Source organism: Oncorhynchus keta, chromosome 12 (assembly GCF_023373465.1).
Source record: "Oncorhynchus keta strain PuntledgeMale-10-30-2019 chromosome 12, Oket_V2, whole genome shotgun sequence".
Taxonomy (NCBI): Eukaryota; Metazoa; Chordata; class Actinopteri; order Salmoniformes; family Salmonidae; genus Oncorhynchus; species Oncorhynchus keta.
This window is the reverse complement of record NC_068432.1, coordinates 7,627,782-7,649,232: the sequence shown is the minus strand read 5'-3', so window position 1 is coordinate 7,649,232 and position 21,451 is coordinate 7,627,782. Positions and strand designations below refer to the sequence as shown.

Below are 21,451 nucleotides of genomic sequence, written 5' to 3'. Positions count from 1 at the left end.
TCACACCTCCACGGCGCGGTCCTCCACATCCTAAAATCGTTATGAATTCTGGATATTGTGGTGTGCTTATAACCAGGCCATGTAGCTGGTGAGATGCGGAAACACTCATATTTGCATTTAATGAGGAAATTCTAAATTGTTATGACACATATAATATGTTAATTACATTTTTAAGGACATATACACTCACAGGCCAGTTTATAAGGTAACCACATCTAGTACTGTCTTGGGCACCCCCTTTTGCCTCCAGAACAGACTGAACACTTCAGGCCATGGATTCTACAAGGTGTTGGAAACAAGTGTTGCTCATTTGGTATCAATGGACCTAACGTGTGCCAGGAAAACATTCCCCACACCAGTACATCACCACCAACAGCTTGTACCAGGCAGGATGGGTCCATGGACTCAGGCTACTTACGCCAAATCCTGAGTCTGCCATCAGCATGATGCAACAGGAATCGGGATTCGTCAGACCAGGCAATGTTTTTCCACTCCTCAATTGTCCAGCATTGGTGATCACGTACTAATAGGAGTGTAACCTGGTGTGGTCGTCTGCTGCAGTAGCCCATCCGTGACAAGGATCGACGAGTTGTGCGTTCCAAGATGCTATTCTGCACACCACTACGCCGTTATTGGTCTGTTTGTGGCCGGCCTGTTAGCTTGCACGATTCTTGCCATTCTTTTTCGACCTCTAACATTAACAAGTTGCTTTCGCCCACAGAACTGCCGCTGACTGGATGCTTGTTGTTGTCACATCATTCTCTGTAGACCCTAGAAGGTGGCCGTTACTGGATAGATACTCGACCTGGAGCGCCGGAAATCGACGATCATACTATGCTTAAAGTTGCTTAGGTCACTTGTTTTGCCCATTCTAATGTTCAACCAAACAGTAACTGAATGGCTTGATGCCTGTCTGCCTGCTTTATATAGCAAGCCACTGCACTGGTGGTGTAGCTAATAAACTGTCCGGTGAGTGTATAGTGAAATAGAGCAGCTGTGATATTCTCCTTTAAGTATAGAGATGGGCACACATTTTGCATTTGTATATAAGTAGATAATGTCCCCTTTATTATGTATTATTAGGATGTTTAGTAGGCCTATAGGGGTTTCTTATAATACATTACTTTTGGGGGCGGTGTCCTGGTCACTGATTAAGCCTAGTCTAGGACTAAAATGAATGTCAATGAAGAATTTCCTTTGAAAGGGCTTTTTGGTCTAGGACTATTCTGTGTCTGGGAAATCGACCCAAAAGCACTGAACCTCTATGGAAAGTACAATTAAGGTCTTGTAAGAAAAAGATCAACTCTACATTTGACTAATACTACAGTATTGTGAGAGGAGTGGCGCACACATCAGCAGGACAGCAGCTGATCCACTTGACACAAACAGTGTGTCAGTTTTGTAGGCAAATACTGAATGATGGGGTTCTTAATGAGAGAGTATGACAGTGTTTACAGTTTGGAATGCTTCTTGTTTCCAGAATCCATTATAAGAATCGTGTTAAGGCAAGCTCTAAGGCACAAAAGAATAGCATATTTTTGGTTATAGCCTATACAATCCAATGAGGATTACAGTTTGGAGAACTTCTTCAAATGGATAATGTGTAAGTCGACAACATGTAACATGAGAGTAGGTAACATGATTCTGAAGGCGTTCTTTGTAAAAGGTAACATTGCATGAAATTCCACAAAACTTTCCCAAAAAGCCACAAAAGCAAGACAAGGCTCTCAGTCTCTTCTATGTCACAATTGAAGAACCTCGGTTGACATTTGATAGATCGACACAGGGAGTACTTGCTATTCCATAATCCAGCTATTGTTTGAGTTTATAAGCCTTTGTCTCAGTGTGGTGAAGAGTAGAATGACAACACGTGCTGGTAGATTATGTTATGTCAACTATCTTGCTATTCAGTTGCATTGAAAACGTTTGTTTTTGAATCCGTATTTAGAGTTGGGGTATGCTTGTCTATATTCACAAGTTCTTAAGCTTGAACTGGGGTTCCATGATATGTGTGAGGGAAATCAAATAGTTTTAATGTAATAGTTTACCCTGACTCTAATACCCTTTTCACATTTGCGGACAATAGTCCGCAATTGGTTGTTGTAGATGCTGTAGCACTACACACTGGGGAGGCGCTCAATCCCGTTGAAGCCTCTCACTGCATACAGCTACAACCACAAACATAGGCACACAGACAAACTTAGTACAATTCTTATTCTACACAGTCCAACATGGTCAAATTACAAACCAGCCTGCTACAAAGATTTAGCCTGATATGCATTATGGTAGCCTGGTACCAGATCTATTTTTGCTGTATAGACAATAGTACAACCAGATATGGGAATAGGTCAGCATTATGGGAGAAATCCTAAGCGCTCGCAACTCTGACTTGGACTCAATCACACGTGGATGTCAAAGATTATGGGGCTTTGTATCCTCAATGGTAGGCAACTGGAACAAAGGAAGGCTTACCTTTCCAAGCAGAGCAGCCATCTTGTTTCTTCACCTGGCCTTGGCCAAGGAGGCGATGTGGACCGGGGTCCACCAGGGGCATTTACCTCCACACGTCCAAGCTGTTCAACTGACCTCCTGCAAGACAATACAATCAGGACAGGGACAACATGTAGGCTATCAAGCGTTTCAGAGTAGGAGTGCTAATCTAACATCAGTTTTGCCATTTAGATCACAAGGAATAAGATTGCATGGACAGCTGATACTAGATCAGCACTCCTACTCTGAGACTCTTGATTCACACCACCCCAGATTTCAGAACTGAGGCATGTGGACATGTTCAATAGCTTTGAAAAATGCCACTGCATTCCTGAGGGGAGAATTTCCTTGCCACTATATCGCCTTGGGCTTTCTAAATCTAGGGCAGAAATAAAGTGAAAAGCAATTAAAAACAAACTGCATTGAACTACATTGAGGAAGAAAATGCAATTGACCTGTGTGTCCATCTAAGTAACATAATAAAAAATCCCCATCAAAATCTGTCAATTTAAGCATCCACCTACTGTACAGTACGTCAGCTTTACACGTCTGCGGTGGAGGTGGCTGAGTTACAGTGGTGTTTGTCAGACCATGAGACATCCCAAAAATCTGTCTATTCACGAAAACGTCTGTAGCGTCCGAACGATCTGAATGGCCTACAAAACTAATATGACCATTTACATTACATTACATTTAAGTCATTTAGCAGACGCTCTTATCCAGAGCGACTTACAAATTGGTGCATTCACCTTATGACATCCAGTGGAACAGCCACTTTACAATAGTGCATCTAAATCTTTTAAGGGGGGGTGAGAAGGATTACTTTATCCTATCCTAGGTATTCCTTAAAGAGGTGGGGTTTCAGGTGTCTCCGGAAGGTGGTGATTGACTCCGCTGTCCTGGCGTCGTGGGGAGTTTGTTCCACCATTGGGGGCCAGAGCAGCGAACAGTTTTGACTGGGCTGAGCGGGAACTGTACTTCCTCAGTGGTAGGGAGGCGAGCAGGCCAGAGGTGGATGAACGCAGTGCCCTTGTTTGGGTGTAGGGCCTGATCAGAGCCTGGAGGTACTGAGGTGCCGTTCCCCTCACAGCTCCGTAGGCAAGCACCATGGTCTTGTAGCGGATGCGAGCTTCAACTGGAAGCCAGTGGAGAGATGACTCTCACGATGCTATTCTCCGTCAACTGGAAGTCATGGAAAGATGACTCTCACGATGCTATTCTCCGTTTTGGTCTACGACCCCCAAAAGCCCCACGGGATTCGTCTGAAGTCGGCAATGCTGATGTACCAACTCGGGGTCTTCCTTTCCTGTAGCGGTCCTCATGAAGGCCAGTTTCATCATAGCACTTGATGGATTTTACGACTGCACTGGAAGAAACTATAAAAGTTATTGACATTTTTCGGATTGACTGACCTTCATGTCTTAAGGTAATGATGGACTGTCATTTCTCTTTGCTTATTTGAGCTGCTCTTGACATAATATGGACTTGGTCTTTTATCAAATATGGCTATCTTCTGTATACCACCCCTACCATGTCACAACACAACTGATTGGCTCAAAGGCATTAAGAAGGAAATAAATTCCACAAATTAACTTTTAACAAGGCACACCTGTTAATTGAAATGCATTCCAGGTGACTACCTCATGAAGCCGGTTGAGAGAATGCCAAGACTGTGCAAAGCTGTCATCCAGTCAAAGGGTGGCTACTTTGAATAATCTCAAATATACAATATATTTGGATTTGTTTAACACTTTTTTGGTTACTACATGATTCCATATGTGTTATTTAATAGTTTTGATGTCTTCACTATTATTCTACAATGTAGAAGATGTAAAAAAAGAAGAACAACCCTTGAATGAGTAGATGTGTCCAAACTTTTGACTGGTACTTTATATATATATATATTTCTTGAGCTTTCTTATCTCATATCTTATCTCATATCTCCTAGACATAGGATGCAGTACTGTAATGAAGCTCTGTAAACATAAGCTCCGGGGTGAAGTTTCCCCTATAGGTACAGATTTAACCTTAACCATTAGTGGGGAAAGTGCAAAACTGACCCAAGATCAGCATCTAGGGACAACTTCACCATACTTTAATGTAAGAGGAAAAGGAAAAGAGGAGAGACCTCGCCACCAGGGGGGCCCACTGAGATCGGAGCTCCCCTACATTATACCCTAACTGTAGAGGGAGAGCAAATGATGGAGGGTATTGTGTAGTGTGGTTGAATCTATGTGGCTGACTGGCTGTGTTTATTTACCTATTTCTTTCCTAGCCTGTTGTTTGGCTGTTTATTAAAGCCATAATCTGTCATTCATTTTTCTGCTCCACCACTTTTACTTATTTTTTTTTATTTTTTTAAAGCTAACAGGTACTTTAGAAATGTATGGAGCTATGGATGCAATAACTGATAGCCCATGACATCAGCACGATTTTTAAACATATTTTGAACATATTTTGAAACTAACATTGTTGTGTAGGCCGACCTCATATGACAGGGTCAGAGTTGTAGTAAATTCATGAGGGATTTATAAATTAAAAACGTCACAAATCAAATTTAAATGACCACTGAGAAGCTTTAACCTTTTCAGATTACACAGGAGTCATTTTCAAAGTGAAGAATGGTTTTCAACGTTCTATAGTATTTATGTGGAGCGGAGGTCACACATGTGCAATACATTTTCTTTGGCACTAGGGGGACACATATACCTTGATACTCAAAAAACAAAAACCTGAAAAGTTCTGTTTTCCACACAAACAGGTGTGTCTAGAGATGTTCACCTTTTCAACTTTTAGTGGAGTTAATTCAGAGCCAGAGTTAAGTAAAATGACAGATAGTGAATAAACTTCATAACCTGTCAACACTGGGTAAAAGTGGATAGACCATTATTATTGATAATGCACTGAAGACATTTCCCAGTGAGCACTGTCCAACGCCGATATCCATACACATCTAAAATACGTAATTTTGCTCACTTGGTGAGTACTGTCCCATGGATGTCTGAAATACGTCATTTTGCTTACAAGGTTGGATAAATGAAACCAAAACCGAAAGTGTGTCTATCCTACACTCTCAGAAAAAAAGGTGCTATATAGAACCTAAAAGGGTTCTTTGGCTGTCCCCAAAGGAGAAACCTTTGAAGAACCCTTTTTGGTTCCATGTAGAACTCTTTCCACAGAGGGTTCTACATGGAACCCAAAAGGGTGCTACCTGGAACCAAAAATTATTTTTTACCTGGAACCAAAAAGGGCTCTCCTATGGGGACAGCAGAAGAACCCTTTTTGAACCCTCTAAGAGTGTAAACTTGATAATCTAGTTTTATCCCTTAGGGTAGGTAGGCACACCATGTCATGGGATTCCCCATTGGGCTCAATATAACTGGACTGAGGATGCTGCCAAACGCACTGCCACTGACAGACCCTCACTTCAATGACTCATGCATACCTCCGGATGAACTAGAGGAGAGAGGAACATATTTCTGCCATTCAATTCTGGAACGGTACAACATCTCAGAAGACATTGTCTCCTTGGATGGAAATGGTGAGCCAGTGAATGTGTGTGTGTGTGTGTGTGTATGTGTGTGTGTGTGCGCACTCGCGCACGCATGCGTTTGTATGTGGCTGTCTTTTACATCTTCAGTTGAGGCTTAAACAGTATTTGAAAGTTAGCCATATGTCCATGACATGTAACCTAATTGTACGTCTTGTAAATATGTTTGTTTATCATTCTCCGAAGAATAGAATAACAATCTGGTTAGCGTATGATAACTTGGCTGGCCACAGAGACCACATAATAAATAACCTCTCAACCGAGCGCTTTCAGAAGTTTATGTGTTTGCATGCCTAATTGTTTACAGAAAGGTACAAGGAATTTATAACCTCACTATGTATACAGCTGTTCCAAAATGAGCAACTGCCAACATGTGGGAATGACAAGCCGCAAAGAAGTAGGACCCAGTTGTTCTGATTGATTAACAATAGATGGCGAGAGGGAGGAGAAGAAAGAGAGAAGAGAAAGACAGCGTGAGAGAGAAAGGAAGAGAGAAGTGACTAAATGGAGATAGCGAGAAGGTGTGTGAGAGAGAGAGAGAAAGGAAGAAATAGAGATAGAAATTAGTATGATATTGGAGGAATTACGGCGAGAATGGACTTCCCAATCCCATATAAGGTATTTCCCTAAAAAAGGGAAGGGGGAAAGCAACAATGATGCCGGATATTCTCACAGGATGTGTTAGCCCTGGACCAGCACTGAAAGGCGCAGGGTAGAGCCGGCTGTGTGTGTGTGAGAGTGTTTGTGTGGGAGTGTGTGTCAGTGAGGATGTAAGATTACCACAGGAGCAGCAGCATGAGCAGAAGACTGCAGGGGAAAGTAACCATTTCGAAGAGAGGTAAACACCTATGGACAACGATAATATGCTGACGTGTGTGGTTTCTATTACTTGCTGGTTAGGGTGAATGGTAGGAATGCCTTGGAGAAGGGTAGAAGGGTCCTCAGCTGTGCAACAGAGGGCAGAGGAGAGGAGACTGAGATACTTAGCAGTGGCGGTTGTGGAGTAGGTAAAGACATGTCCTATGTAAAAGAGTAAGGGAGAGAATTAGAAAATGTGTGGATTTGTGTACAGATGAAGATACGAGAGAGAATGTGTGAGTTATGTTCTAATGGGCTATTGTGAAGTCTCTGAGGCGAGCGTTGTTCAATGAGGATTCAAAGGGTATTTCCCTGTTACCTGAGTGATGTGGATGGCATCGTGCTCATGTCAAAGAAAAGTCATGCAATGACAGTCTTGCTTTATGCGGTAGATGTATGACCCGACAATTCTATTAATTTCTGCAACTTTTTCATTCTACCTAAAAACAGTCTGAGACCTTTGAGGCTTTGTACAAAAGACAAATAGGGCACGGAGGGAGAATCACACTTTCATCTCTGGAATTAGTTTTAGCAGTCACATTATACTATTTCTGGTGGGGCAGTAAATATCTACGCATATTTTACATGGTAGCTGTAAGAACCAAAACAAGTCATTGTTGTTGGTTAAAGACTACCTTTGTTCCAATAATAATTAATAACCTTTTAGATCTTGGCTTGAGTGATCAGTGGGAGATTCCTTTTGCGTCACTTAAGACTAAAAACAAGCCTGAGAGGAACAAAAACTAAATATAGTGGCATGCTAAAATGTTTTACGTATCCACTACACTTACTCTTATTTAGCAAACCAATCTCTCTTTTAATCTCATTCCTTGAAATATTGTAAAGTATTCCATATTTTCATGTAGGGTCATATTGTGACTGATTAGGTTTAACTGCTTTAATGTTGGTGGACCCCAGGACCCCAGGAAGAGTAGCTGCCTTGGCAGCAGCTAATGGGGATCCTTAATAAATACAAAAAAAGTTTGCAAATGAAATTGGTGGTCAGCAGACACCAGAGACATTGAGGTAACAAGCGTAATCATTTTCATGATTTAAGAAATAATTACAATTGAACTCTCACAGGATTTAATATTCCTGCAAAGTATTCAAAGCAAAGCCTTGTATGTGCGGGCTTCCCAAAACGTTTTCACTTAAGATCAGTCATGCATTTTCAGTACCAGCGATTTGACGTCACAAGTGGAATAAATGAACAATGACAAGTCAAACAAAGGCAACCGTGTCCAGAGAAACAACTTCCCTGTTAGGAATTCCTCCTGTGGATGGTCTCAGTTCATGTCATAACCCCATTATTGTGTTTCCTGCACTCATGTCTGCTCTGTCTCTTCTCTCCTCCTCTCTCTCTGTGTGTCATAGCACCATGGCAGCCTACCTCTGGCTGGTCCTGGCTATTGTCAGTGATGTGGCAGAATCCTTGTTACATCCCTCACACCAGCTCTCCCACTGCCGAGTGGTAAGTGACCCTGAACTGAGTTGCCGCAGTAGCAGACTTTTTGAATGTTTTCATAGCTGTCAACCACAAATAAGTATGTCAGCTGAAACTACGTAATGTGTAAACTGTGTAACTGCCATGTAAAATATGAATACATTTAATTTGTAATGCACTTTTCACAAAGTGTTAGTGTGTGCAATACAATAAATAGGTATTGGGGTACTTATTTTTATGTGGGACCCCTGATTATAGTTACATAGAGGGGAGGAATAGTGTTGATAGTTGCTGATAACTGATGTTTCTGTTATCGGTTTTGATAGAGTATCCTATGTTTTATTGATAAATCTGACAATACTGCTTGTGTGTACCTTGATGTTATTATCTGAGAGTTTTGGCAGTTTTCTCTCAAATCTCTCATGTACTGTATATCCAAAATAATTCTAATTCTCTGGTGGCAGAGAACGTTTCTATTGAAGTCTTGTGATATGAAACCGATCCTTGTTGTTATTCTAGCCATGCTGTTTCCTCATGCTCTGAACAGCAGATAACAGAACACACAGTTTGACCACATAACCCAAATGTAGTCGCACCTACACTGTTTCATTTTGAGATGGAGAAGAATAGGCATGTGTGTGTGAGAGTGCAAGATACAAGTAAACTATAGCCATAGAGGAGGCACATGTTCCATTACCTCACAGCTCTGCACTGTGCGTGTGATGTCTCAACTCACTTTCAGACAGTGTGTTCAACTCTCATCCTCCAAGCACCTACATTAATGTACGTTTTTAGACATAGCTGGACATAAAGTCGGACTCTTCTTGGCATCTTCCTTGGGTAGACTGACTGACTAACTTCCTCTGTCTAAATGGTTGCCGTGACAAATGTGTAATCTCGGTCTAGCTCCGTATTTGGATGAAGCGGCTCTACGTCCACAGCTCCTTATATTAAGGAGCTGAAAGCCCCAGGGCTGCTTTCCATAAGGGAATTTTCCCTCTCTCAGGAACTATCAATCTGGACCTGATGTTACAGAATTTTCTTTGATAGTCTTTAACTAAAGGAGGCTCTGGCATACACTAGCTTTCTGCCCTGAGTCCATAGAACATTAAAGTCCTTTGGTGTTTTCCTTCTCTAATTTTTCCACCCTCTGCGAAGACACAAGAAAACAATATCTGATACGAAATTCATATTGCTGTAGTTCTGGGAATGTATTCCATTCCTGACTACTAACGACTAAACTGTATAAACAGGCAGGATGAATTGGAGCTGGGCAGGAAATTGGCTCTTTAGACTGCAAGAACAGATATCATCGCGTGCCAGTTTGAATGGAACGGACTAGAAGGAGATGTTTTCATTTTTAGAGGCAGTGTTCATTGTTTATGCATTCTCTACGTTTTATTTCATAGCTTTGGTACTATTTTCACAAGTATGTGATGCATTTTCTAAACTCTTAGAACAAAACTACAAACTGGTGACACTTTTAACACAACATTTTTCATTGTGCATACATTTTGTTTGTAGACATCTTTCACCGTACAACCAATGTTTACTGTGAATATAATGAGTACATTAGTTTAGTCACCAAAGCACATCATAATGATATCTTCTCAATGTTGTTATTTTAAAAACCAGTTAATCCAACAAAAAAACATGTAAGATACATATATTCATAATTATTGGGACTGATAAGTATTTTTTCTTATTTTGGCTGTATACGTAAAACGTTTGGATTTGAAATCAAACAATGACTATGAGGTTAAAGTGCAGAATGTGGGCTTTAATATGAGGGTATTGTCATCCATGTCGGGTGAAGTCACTTTGCAGTCACTTTTAAGAATAGAATAAGAATAGGTATCGATATAAGAATCAATATGTTTCTATGAATGTGGATGCTACCATGATTACGGATAATACTGAATGAATAGTGAATACCCACCTTCCCCAAAAGAACGCTAAAAAAAATGCTGTTATTGTCATGGTGAGAGGTTAGCATGTCTTGGGGGTATGATATCTGTAACTTTCTCACTCATCATTATTCACGATTCACTCAGGATTGTCCATAATCATGGTAGCATTCACTTTCATGTAGAAGTGTTTAGAAACCTATTCTATTCTTATTTTTAATAAAAGTGCCTCCAAAATGACAGGTCATTATTTACCATACATCTCTATTGGGTAAAAATATAATCTGAAATGCAACCAAATCAAAGAGGAAACGCCTACAACAAATGTGTAGAGTCACAAGCTTGATGTAGTCATTGCGTGCTATGAATATGGGAACAAATACTTAACTATTGACTACTTTACCACACATACAGTTGAAGTCGGACGTTTACATAAACTGAGGTTGGAGTCATTAAAACTTGTTTTTCAACCACTCCACAAATGTATTGTTAACAAACTATAGTTTTGACAAGTCGGTTAGGACATCTACTTTGTGCACAAGACAAGTAATTTTTCCAACAATTGTGTAGTCAGATTATTTCACTTATAATTCACTGTGTCACAATTCCAGAAGGTCAGAAGTTTACAAACACTAAGTTGACTGTGCCTTTAAATAGCTTGGAAAATTCCAGAAAATTATGTCATGGCTTTAGAAGCTTCTGATAGGGTAGTTGGCATAATTTAAGTCAATTGGAGGTTCACCTGTGGATGTATTTCAAGGCCTACCTTCAAACTCAGTGCCTTTTGCTTGACATCATAGGAAAATGAAAAGAAATCAGCCAAGACCTCCGAAAATAAATGTAGACCTCTACAGGTCTGGTTCATCCTTAGGAGCAATTTCCAAATGCCTGAAGGTACGACGTTCATCTGTACAAACAATAGTACGCAAGTATAAACACTACGGGAACCATGCAGCCGTCATACCGCTGAGGAAGGAGACGCGTTCTGACTCCTAGAGATGGATGTACTTTGGTGCAAATCAAACCCAGAACAACAGCAAAGGACCTTGTGGAAATGCTGGAGGTGACAGGTACAGTATCTATATCCACAGTAAAACGAGTCCTATGTCGACATAACCTGAAAGGCCGCTCAGCAAGGAAGAAGCAACTGCTCCAAAACCGCCATTAAAAAGCCAGACTGCGGTTTGTAACTGCACATGGGGACAAAGATCGTACTTTTTGGAGAAATATCCTCTGGTCTGATGAAACAAAAATAGAACTGGTTGACCATAATGACCATCGTTATGTTTGGAGGAAAAACGGGGAGAATACCATCCCAACTGTGAAGCATGGGGGTGGAAATATCATGTTGTGGGGGTGCTTTGCTGCAGGAGGGACTGCAGCAAAGTAGATGGCATCATGAGACAGGAAAATTATGTGGATATATTGAAGCAACATCTCAAGACATCAGCCAGGAAGTTAAAGCTTGGTCACAAATGGACAATGACCCCAAGCATATTTCCAAAGTTGTGGCAAAATGGCTTAAGGACAACAAAGTCAAGGCATTGGAGTGGCCATCACAAAGCCCTGACCTCAATCCTATAGAAAATGTGTGGGCAGAACTGGAAAAGCGTGTGCGAGCAAGGAGGCCTACAAACCTGACTCAGTTACACCAACTCTGTCAGGAGGAATGGGCCAAAATTCACCCAACTTATTGTGGGAAGCTTGTGGAAGGCTACCCGGAACATTTGACACAAGTTAAAGAATTTAAAGGCAATGCTACTAAATACTAATTGAGTGAATGTAAACTCCTGAGCCACTGAAATTGTGATACAGTGAAGTCTGTAAACAATTGTTGGAAAAATTACTTGTGTCATGAACAAAGTAGATGTCCTAACCGACTTGCCAAAACTGTAGTTTGTTAACAAGAAATGTGTGGAGTGGTTGAAAAACAAGTTTTAAAGATTCCAACCTAAGTGTATGTAAACTTCCGACTTCAAATGTATCTGACCGTGTATTGCAATGTGAAACATGTACAGTATTTCTAGATGAAACACTGATTAAGTTTGGTGAATAAGTGACTGTATGATTTTGTGTGTTATACTTAGTCAATTAAGTTTTGAAACAACTGTCTTTTTGATTATCTGTTTGGAGTTTTGTACTAAGAGTTGTGAAAATGTACCACATACTTGTGAAAATTGCACCAAAGAGATTAAAATAGAATAATAAGTAGATGGAAACATCAAGTTGGGGTTTTACGGATGTGCTATACCTCACTTTCTTTCTCTTTCTGTTATAACATCTTTAGATCTTATAATGATATATGACCCATGATAGCTTTATTGTATAAAAACAATATAATCATATATTGTTATGATTTGCAGGCTATTTCAATTATACATCAGAAATGTATAAGGTAACATTTGTTCATAAAAGCCAGAAGAAAGCATTCAAAAAGCTTGACATTTTGCAAAAAAAAAAATGAAGGCCTGCTACTGACTTCAAATGTATGACATGAACCTAAATCCACTTTGTTTTATGTGAGTTGAGTGTGTGTGTGTGTGTGTGTGTGTGCGCGCGTGTGCACGTATGTGTGTTTTATGGGCTGTATTTAGAGAGAGGGCTTATGCCATATGGTTTAAATTACCAGCCACACTGATAAGTTAATCGTTGAATGTTTGAAATAATAATGGAAAGAGACTCTTCGTCCACCAGGCGTTCTGAAAATCCCTGGGTGGAAGAGGGGTTGTAACAAGAGCTTGTTTTATGAGGTGAAAACCCCACAACAAGCCTAACAGTCTCCCTTGACTGCCAAAAAACACAGATACAATGGCCAATAAAACAACTCTCTACATGTGCCAAACCATTTGGTTTGTGAGAGTGAAAAGTGTCAAGGTGACTTGCAGTCATTTGGGAGTGTGCAGTGGTGCCGTGAAGTTCAACGCTCATGTAGTTATCTCTCCTTGTTTTGTCCACAGGTACAGAATGATGTGTACTGCAACGATCTGAACCTGAGGACTGTTCCGGCCAAGCTTCCTCATGATATTCAAAAGCTGGATCTATCTCGGAACCTTCTACAAAACCTTACCCAAGAGGTTCTATCAATCTACACCACCGTTCATCATCTGAACCTCCACTCCAACAAGATCCAGTTCATCCAGCCGGGTCTGTTCAAAGACATGACCAATCTGCAAGTGCTGGACCTCTCCAGTAATTACTTGGATGTTTTCGCTGTTTTGAAAACCAGCATTGGGCCTCTTGCGGCCGTGAAGAGGCTTGACCTCTCAGGCAATGGCCTGTACACAGGGATGACCGACTTCTTTCTCAGTGAAGCCCCAGAACTCATTAACCTTTCTCTGAATGGCAATAGTATCACCAAAGTGGGCAAGGATACCTTTTGTGGATCTTTGGCCTTGAGAAACATTGACCTTCACAACAATGTCATCTTAGAGATCGATGATGGAGCATTTGACTCGCTGATCCATCTGTCCGAGCTTGATTTGTCCATTAACTCCATCACTTGTATCACTGACTTTAACCTTTCCCAACTGAAGGTGCTGAACCTCAGTAGGAACAGCATGGAGTGCTTCCAAACCACAGACTCAGACCTAGAGTACGAGCTCCTCTACCTCGACCTGAGGGAAAACAAGATCCACTACTTCCCTGTTCTCCCAAGAAAAAACAAGCTCATGTACCTGGATTTGTCCAGGAACCGCCTGATGAGCATCAACACCACGGGGACAGCGGATGAGATGGAGCACTTCAGAGACACGTTTGTGCCTCACACACAGTCAGGTGGAACCAGCCTACACCAGGACCTCTCAAGGCTTATGTACCTCAACATGAGCTACAACCAGATCAATAGCATACCGCAGTCTTTCTTCTGCAGCATGGTGTCCCTTGAGCACCTCAACATCAGTAATAATTGTATCAGGACCTTTTCTGTAGATCAGGAGAGCCCTCTGAACTCTCTGAAGACCCTGGACCTGAGTTACAATGCCCTACAGAAACTCTCGTTTGGGGAGAACACCCTAAGGTCACTGCAGGAACTCTTCTTACAAGGGAATGTTCTCAGAAACATGGACTCTGGACCGTTCCAAAGACTGCCCAGCATCAGAGGCCTTCACCTCCAGCAGAACTACCTGAAAGTCTGCCCCTCACAGCGAAAACCACCACAGACAGACCACAACTCCCAGGATCCATCAGGCTGTGTCTCCTTTGCATCCATACCAAGCTTGCATTTCTTGAACCTCTCTGGAAACAGTCTTGAAGTTCTGCCACCATATGCCTTCAATGGCACCATGCTCAGGTTGCTGGACCTGTCCCTAAACCCAGGCTTGGATATTCACCAGAATTCTTTCTCTGGTCTGGAGAACTTCCTAACTCACCTGTCATTGAGAGAGAACCACATCACAGAACTGAACACAGACCTTTCCCTGTTAAGCAGTCTCAAATTTGTGGACCTGTCCACCAACAAGCTGAGCGCTCTCCCCTTGTGGAACAAGGAGCCCTCCATAGAGTCCCTGAACCTGCAGAACAACAACCTAGTCACCCTGGAGTACGACACAGTCGTGGTCCTGGAGCGGACGCTCAAAACCCTTTACATGGGCTCAAACCCCCTCAGTTGCTGTAGCAACCCCCGCTTCCTCAACATGCTCCAACGCTCCAATGTGGTCGTCCCGGACATCGCCACAGTAACCTGCCATTACATGGAGAATTCAAAGCTAGTGGAGTTGAACATTAGGAGCGTGACGCAGGAACAGTGTCAGAAGCTGGACAGTACGAGCGCTAGCATCATCGTCATTGTGGTGATGGCTTTGGTGCTGATCGTGGTGCTGGTGGTGCTCTCCAAGGTGTGCCACCTCAGGAGGCGTAACCTCAACAGTAGCTTCAGGGCCTGAAGAATGTGTCCTGTGATTGGGGAGAAAGAGATGCTGGAAATGTGTCTCCTCAGAGGGACTACTAAGCAGAGAATTTTCTATGTGACTTTATTACATTTTATCATCCAGGAAGTACTGTGACTCATTTTGGGTCAGATTTGTGGTTTATAGAATTATCATATTATTGAAGATGTTGTTCTCTTCTTCTAGGGAATAACAGACAGTCATGTGAAAACCCAGGAGTATGATTGTGGTCACTTTTCATATAATTAGCATCATCATGTGCACATACGGTTTATAGACATTTAGCCATTTCCACTTGGGCAAAATATTTTATGACTGCACAGGGTCAGCTGATATGCATTAAATTTGCTGATCCAGATTTATGGCCAAACACCAAGGCCTCTCTTTATCAATGCTGTAGTTTGCACTTTCATTTGATTGTATTTGTCGTTTTTTTACATTATTAACCTGATTTTGAATGTGTGTTTGATGCCACTAAATTACACTAAGTAGGGAGAGCATAACGCAAAAATCCCCACCAATGCCATGTAATGGCAGAGTGGAGAGCCAACTAATTTCAACATCAGCACATCATTACGAAACCACAGGGTTTGAAGGTTATGGCTGCAGTTCTTTAGATGACTGTGACACTACAATAGTATACACTTTGTGTTTTATAGAATTTACAGTTCCTATTTATGGGACATAAATAGGAAGTACTGTGTAGAAGTGAATTGTTTCACCCTCTGTAGGATAGTTACAGTGAATATTATTTTCATAACAGAATGTTTGTATTTTTCACTGGTAGATGTACAGTAGGTATGGTGCGGTAAGTGGAGACCAAAAACAGGATTGAAGCAATAACTCCAGAGGAAGCAGTACTGTCGGAACACCTGCAGTAAAAAAAATTTTTTAGCTTGTTTTAACAGCTTGTAGGGCACTGCAGATACCTTTCCTGTTTTTGATGAACTCACTCTCGAAAAAGCCTGTACTAAATAATTATGCGCAATTTTACAACGCTGGGTTCCAGCAATGTGGTTTTCCCCTTGATATAAAATATATTTCCCCCCCGAAATCCTCTCCGGTTGCTACCATACATGGAGAGGCTGTGAAGGCAAATGAGCGGTTTGATAAATTAAGTGATACAGTGGATCAGTGAGGCTTTAACAGAAACAAGGACCTGTTTTGTTTCACTGGAGAGAAGAAGCCTTTTTAATGCATTCTAATCTGGCCCTTAGTTCTTTAGGTTTTCTCCCTACAATATGTCAGTTGAATGACAGAGTGGAGTGAGAGAAGATAACACCAACCCAACTCTTTCTTCACAGAGAATTTGGCAAAGCTTAATCAATGCTGTAGTGAACCCCTGCCAGACTGAAATCCTTAATCGCGTAGCATTCAGCTTTTCCCACCACCATCTCCATGATCAACTTCATATCAATCAAAATCATGTAATTGCAAGGATTTGAGACAATCAATGTTGTTTTTGAAGATAGATTGCTTCGCTATTCATGTGGAAGCTATCCATGTTGCATTTGTTCTCGTAAAGAGATCTTGCCCTTATTACCTGCATAGGCCGAGCCCACAAGACCAATCATGAACACTAGAAATTCCCCAATTATGGATTGTCCTTACCCAACACTTGCCCCAGCAGGTCAGTGAGAATGATGAGGAGGAGAGCTTGTGACAAGAACAATGCAGTTACAAAGTGACAACAAGGACTGACCAACCTGTAGAGAGTTCATTGAATTACATTTGTTTTAGCTTTCTGCCTTTTATATAGGACATTGTTACATACATACTGAATTCACACAGTTGTCATTCCTATTAAGTCTGTATTACAGTGCATTTCTAAGTTGAATGTCATAGAAGGTAGGATATGATTCCTTACTTTAATTTGTAATGTTAGGGACTATTTTAAACAAGAAAAACAAGCCTGGTGAGGAAAGTATGTCCTAAACCATATGAATAGATATTTATTTCAGAGATAACACTAGAAGAAGAGCAGTTCCATCCTGTTTCTCACTGTGACATGCTGAGTCACAGTCAATGCATTTGGGGTAACCCTCTTGTTCTGCTTTTTTCCCTCTCGTATGACTGAACTTCCAATGAAACCGCCAAAGGTCAAACTAATGTATAGAGATGACAAGATAAGTCACCTGCTGCTTGAAGTGACATCCACCATTGACTACAGTCAATGACCAACATTTTACATAAATTGACACTACAATGATAATAAAATGTCATAAGTCACACGTGTATCAAAATGTTAGGTTGGCTGTTTGGATGCCATCCAGGCAAGTCAAAGCTACGGCTGTGCATGTTACAGCTAATAAAGAAAGACTATTAGCATAAATGGAGAATGGTTTTGATGGTGTTATGTCAATTTCGTGACAGTGTTACGTACAGTTTTATGCAATGTTAAATTGAAGTTGCACTCTTGCTTCTGTGTTTATCTGTTCACTGTGTTTTACATGTACAGCATTTGAAGGATATTACAATGAATATATTATGAACTACTGTAAAATATATATATTTATATTGTTTGTATTTTCTTAAGTAAATTATCTATGTAACAGAATATATTGTCATAGTTTTTTTATATGAGCTTTAAGAGCTATGCAACTAACCAGAATCATTTTCATTGGGCACAAAACAACCGAAAAAAAGAGAGGAGGGACTACCTGGATTTTGTCCAATAAGAAACACTCATTTGTATTTTCTATTTAATGTTGTAAATCATTTCCCACAGAATGCCCTAAATGAACATGAACCAGGTCATTCATTTTCCTGAGCAGATGAGACAGGGGCTTCTAATGCAATTTGACCAAGTCTCTCTTGGAAAAAACCTGTATAAATACATTTTTAAAAACCCTGTCATGGTTATGGGAAGACGCTTAATAATAGAACTGACACCGTTGCCAGTAAAAGGTTCTCTGATTTGTTTCCCTGGGCACAGATAGCACAGTGTACTATATTCTCCACTGAGAACAGTGGCCTATCATCTCTATTTGTATAACCTAAGGGTCTGAGATCTGCTGATCTGGCAGCCATACAGCAGCACAAGTCCCCTCAAACCCCTCAAAACAGGATGCAGGCTCATGGGAAAGACCTCAGGACACATAAATATAAACTGACGTCTTATTGGCTGATTCATTTCCAAATGGACCAACCCCTATCGGTTTGTTGTGTTGTTTTGTGTTGCTTCCTTCTTTTGTTGTGTTGTAACCTCTCACTGTGGTTAACGCCGCATGGTGAAAAGGTGTGCTGCAAGATTCCATTTCTAATAGTGTGTTTGGATCCTGTCATGGTCAAAAGTGTCCCTGCTTACCCACAGAAAACCAGGGGTGTGTGTGTGTGTGTTAAAATAAACCATTGTTTCTGAGGTATTTGTGAAATAAGGCCTGTGTTATTGGATGTGACACCCACAGGGATCATCTTAATAAGATTATATACTCTTTCGTCCTGAAACCCTAAAGGAGCACACACTTATTTTGTGCATCCTCTCAAAGCCTGAGTTGAATATTGCACTTTAGACCCTGCACTTTTTAATTAAAATAAATTCACCCAACTCCTGTGTTAGATTGCTGAGGTAAATTCCAAACTGAGAGCCAGCGAAAGTTACAAACCACACTTGGTTCTTATTTATTTGGTTACATGTACTGTACCATTACCTCGCCGATAACCGTTTGACGATTTCTTTAATAAACTAGACCTTTCTTTCAACATGAGCACAAGGGCTTGACAGCTCTATGTCTGGTAGTCTGTTCAGGTGATCACAAACTCTGGAAGTCCCGGAGTACCAAAATAAGTTATTGGAGCGACCATTACTACTAGAGTAGTAAGCAGGGTGAGTGTTCTATGTCATTATTCACACTGGCCCCAATCCAAAGGGCCCCTATTGATTGCGCAGTAAGGGCCACTTTTATAGACTAGTGACAGAGGCCTGGGGAGGCTCACCATCACAGACTGAGTGCTTCCTTCCCTCAGCCCCTGGGACCTGTGACTCAAAGATCCCCCATAAGCAGGACAGGCAGTTGGGTAATTTACTGTCTGAGCAGGCATTTGGTACATGTACCATGAACCTATCAGAGGGAGTAGTATTTGATGTTGGGTGGGAAATGCCTGGGCATCTGTGTCATGAATGGCGATAGGAGGGACACCACAGTCGATGAGCAAAACGATTCACATATTAGTAAGGGCGTGTCATCAAAATATTTAAGCCACAGTAAAGCTTTCACTTTCTGCCAAGTCACCCCATATGTATAAGTAATGGTGAGTGTGTATATAACAGATAAATAGCGCCTTGATTCAGATGTTACTCATAAGTCAGATGTAATGTCTCAAAATAGTTCCAACTCTTTGGCCTTCCTTACAGTAGTGTACTGTTTCAATAACAGAGGTAGGTGGATAATGTTATTCTGCAAAGCAGACAACTCATTTCTTAAACACAATAGAACATGTTATGTCTTTGCTGCTATACTAACTGTCATGTCATTATCCGCCCTGCAAATACCAGGATTTTGTGGTTTTCCCCATCTAACCTAAACAATGTGAGGGATGACATTGAAACCTCAACACATGGACATTTGGTTACATAAAGGTGGGCTTTAGTGCCACAGGAGCCCCAAACTGAGACTGTTTACATGAACTAACAGACGTAATCTGCATCCTCATCCTCAGAATCCAAAATCTGATTGGCATGAAGATCAAAACAACTGCTCCAGACTCAATTTGTTTGAAAATTGTGTCTCCCATCCACCCAAAGTGTCTAGCAGTCCCACGCTGGGGAGTTAACTCCATGTTAAGTAACCGACAATCAACACTCTGTACGTGCATCTCACAATCCAGGCACACAGTATTACACAGAGCCATGACTACATGGAACTCTATTCCACATCAAGTAACTGACGCAAGCAGTGAAATTAGATTTTTTTTTTAAACAGATTAAAAAACACCTAATGGAACAGTGGGCACTGTGAATCAACATAAACATTGGCACACGCACACACACACACACTATACATACACATGGATTTTGTACTGTAGATATGTGGTAGTGGTGGAGTAGGGGGCTGAGGGCACACAGTGTGTTGTGAAATCTGTGAATGTATTGTAATGTTTTTAAAATTGTATAAACTGCCTTAATTTCGCTGGATCCATAATAAATACAAATACAACACTTCATCAGAAAGACCTCGGGTGAATCTTAAAAGTCCTTCCTCAATTCCTTGAATCTATGATTCCTTGATCTCCTTCTCATAACCTCATATCTTCTCCTTCATTGCATTTTGAAGAGGTCGAAGAATCAAGGAATCCAGGACAGACTGTTGAGATGTACCCCTCAGGTGTCTTTGCTTGATGGCAATTGGAGGTTAGGGTTTTTACTGCTCTCTGGAATTGGTGGTGGCACTGGATTGCTATCCTCTGACGTTATCCATGTTCCTGGAGCCAATACAAAGTGCTGTCAATCAGCCACACCATAGGCAGCTGGTGACACCTTATTGGGGAGGATGGGTTCACAGTAATGACTGGAACATAATTAATGGAATGGTATCAAACACATTAAATACATGGTTTCCATGTGTTTGATGCCATTCATCTACTCCATTCCAGCCATTATTATGAGCAATCCTCCTCTCACCAGCCTCCTGTGAGCCACACACTTCATGCCTTTTTCATCTTTTAATAATATTCCAAACCCTGAAAGGATAACGATATCTTGTAAGAGCACTCAAAAAGCGAGAGACATTTGAAAAGTGCCCTGTGTTACATAAAAAGTCCAGAGCAGGTCAGGGTGTAAGCCGCCTCATTGTTTTCCTAAACTCAAAACTCATGAATTGATATTAGTTGAGATTTAATAAAGCAGAGAGAATATCTTACGTTTTGCAATTCCATGACTTCAACATTTCTCTCATTTTGTTTTCTGGATTTAAAGGGGGTCCACTCTGGCCCTCTCTGTGTTTGCCAGTTCAAATGCACAGTGAGGCAGAGGCTCAGGAGCAGTGTGAGCACCACCTCCAATGCCTTTCTCATGCCCCAGACGAGTTGACCCCATTTTACGTTCTGAAATCCTCTCCAGAAAAAAATCACTTGTGGCCCAAGGATATTGTTTGGGAAACCCTGTTCTAGAGCTTACTTTAAAATACTTTGAGCAGCCTTTACAACCTGGAATTTTTGGTGGGTTTGTATCATTTGATTTACACAACATGCCTACCACTTTGAATATGCAAAGTATTTTTTGTGAAACTAACAAGAAATAAGACAAAAAAAATAACTTGAGCATGCATAACTATTCAAATACAAAGTCAATACTTAGGAGAGCCACATTTTGCAGCAATTA

General features: G+C 41.1%; 1 protein-coding gene across 2 annotated transcripts; it reads left to right on the top strand.

The window, feature by feature from the left end:
• The first annotated feature begins 5,916 nt into the window (after nucleotides 1–5,916).
• On the top strand, nucleotides 5,917–20,043 carry LOC118390922 (transforming growth factor beta activator LRRC32-like). Of its 2 annotated transcripts, none has more exons than XM_035781751.1 (3): nucleotides 5,917–6,031; nucleotides 8,273–8,369; nucleotides 13,207–20,043. In XM_035781751.1, exons 2-3 carry the CDS (start codon nucleotides 8,277–8,279, stop codon nucleotides 15,127–15,129), a joined length of 2,016 nt encoding a protein of 671 aa, XP_035637644.1. In that variant the 5' UTR covers nucleotides 5,917–6,031; nucleotides 8,273–8,276; the 3' UTR covers nucleotides 15,130–20,043. The 2 variants fall into 2 exon arrangements, with proteins under 2 accessions (XP_035637644.1, XP_035637643.1); XM_035781750.2 differs by lacking the exon at nucleotides 5,917–6,031 and adding an exon at nucleotides 6,475–6,878.
• The last annotated feature ends 1,408 nt before the right edge of the window (nucleotides 20,044–21,451 follow it).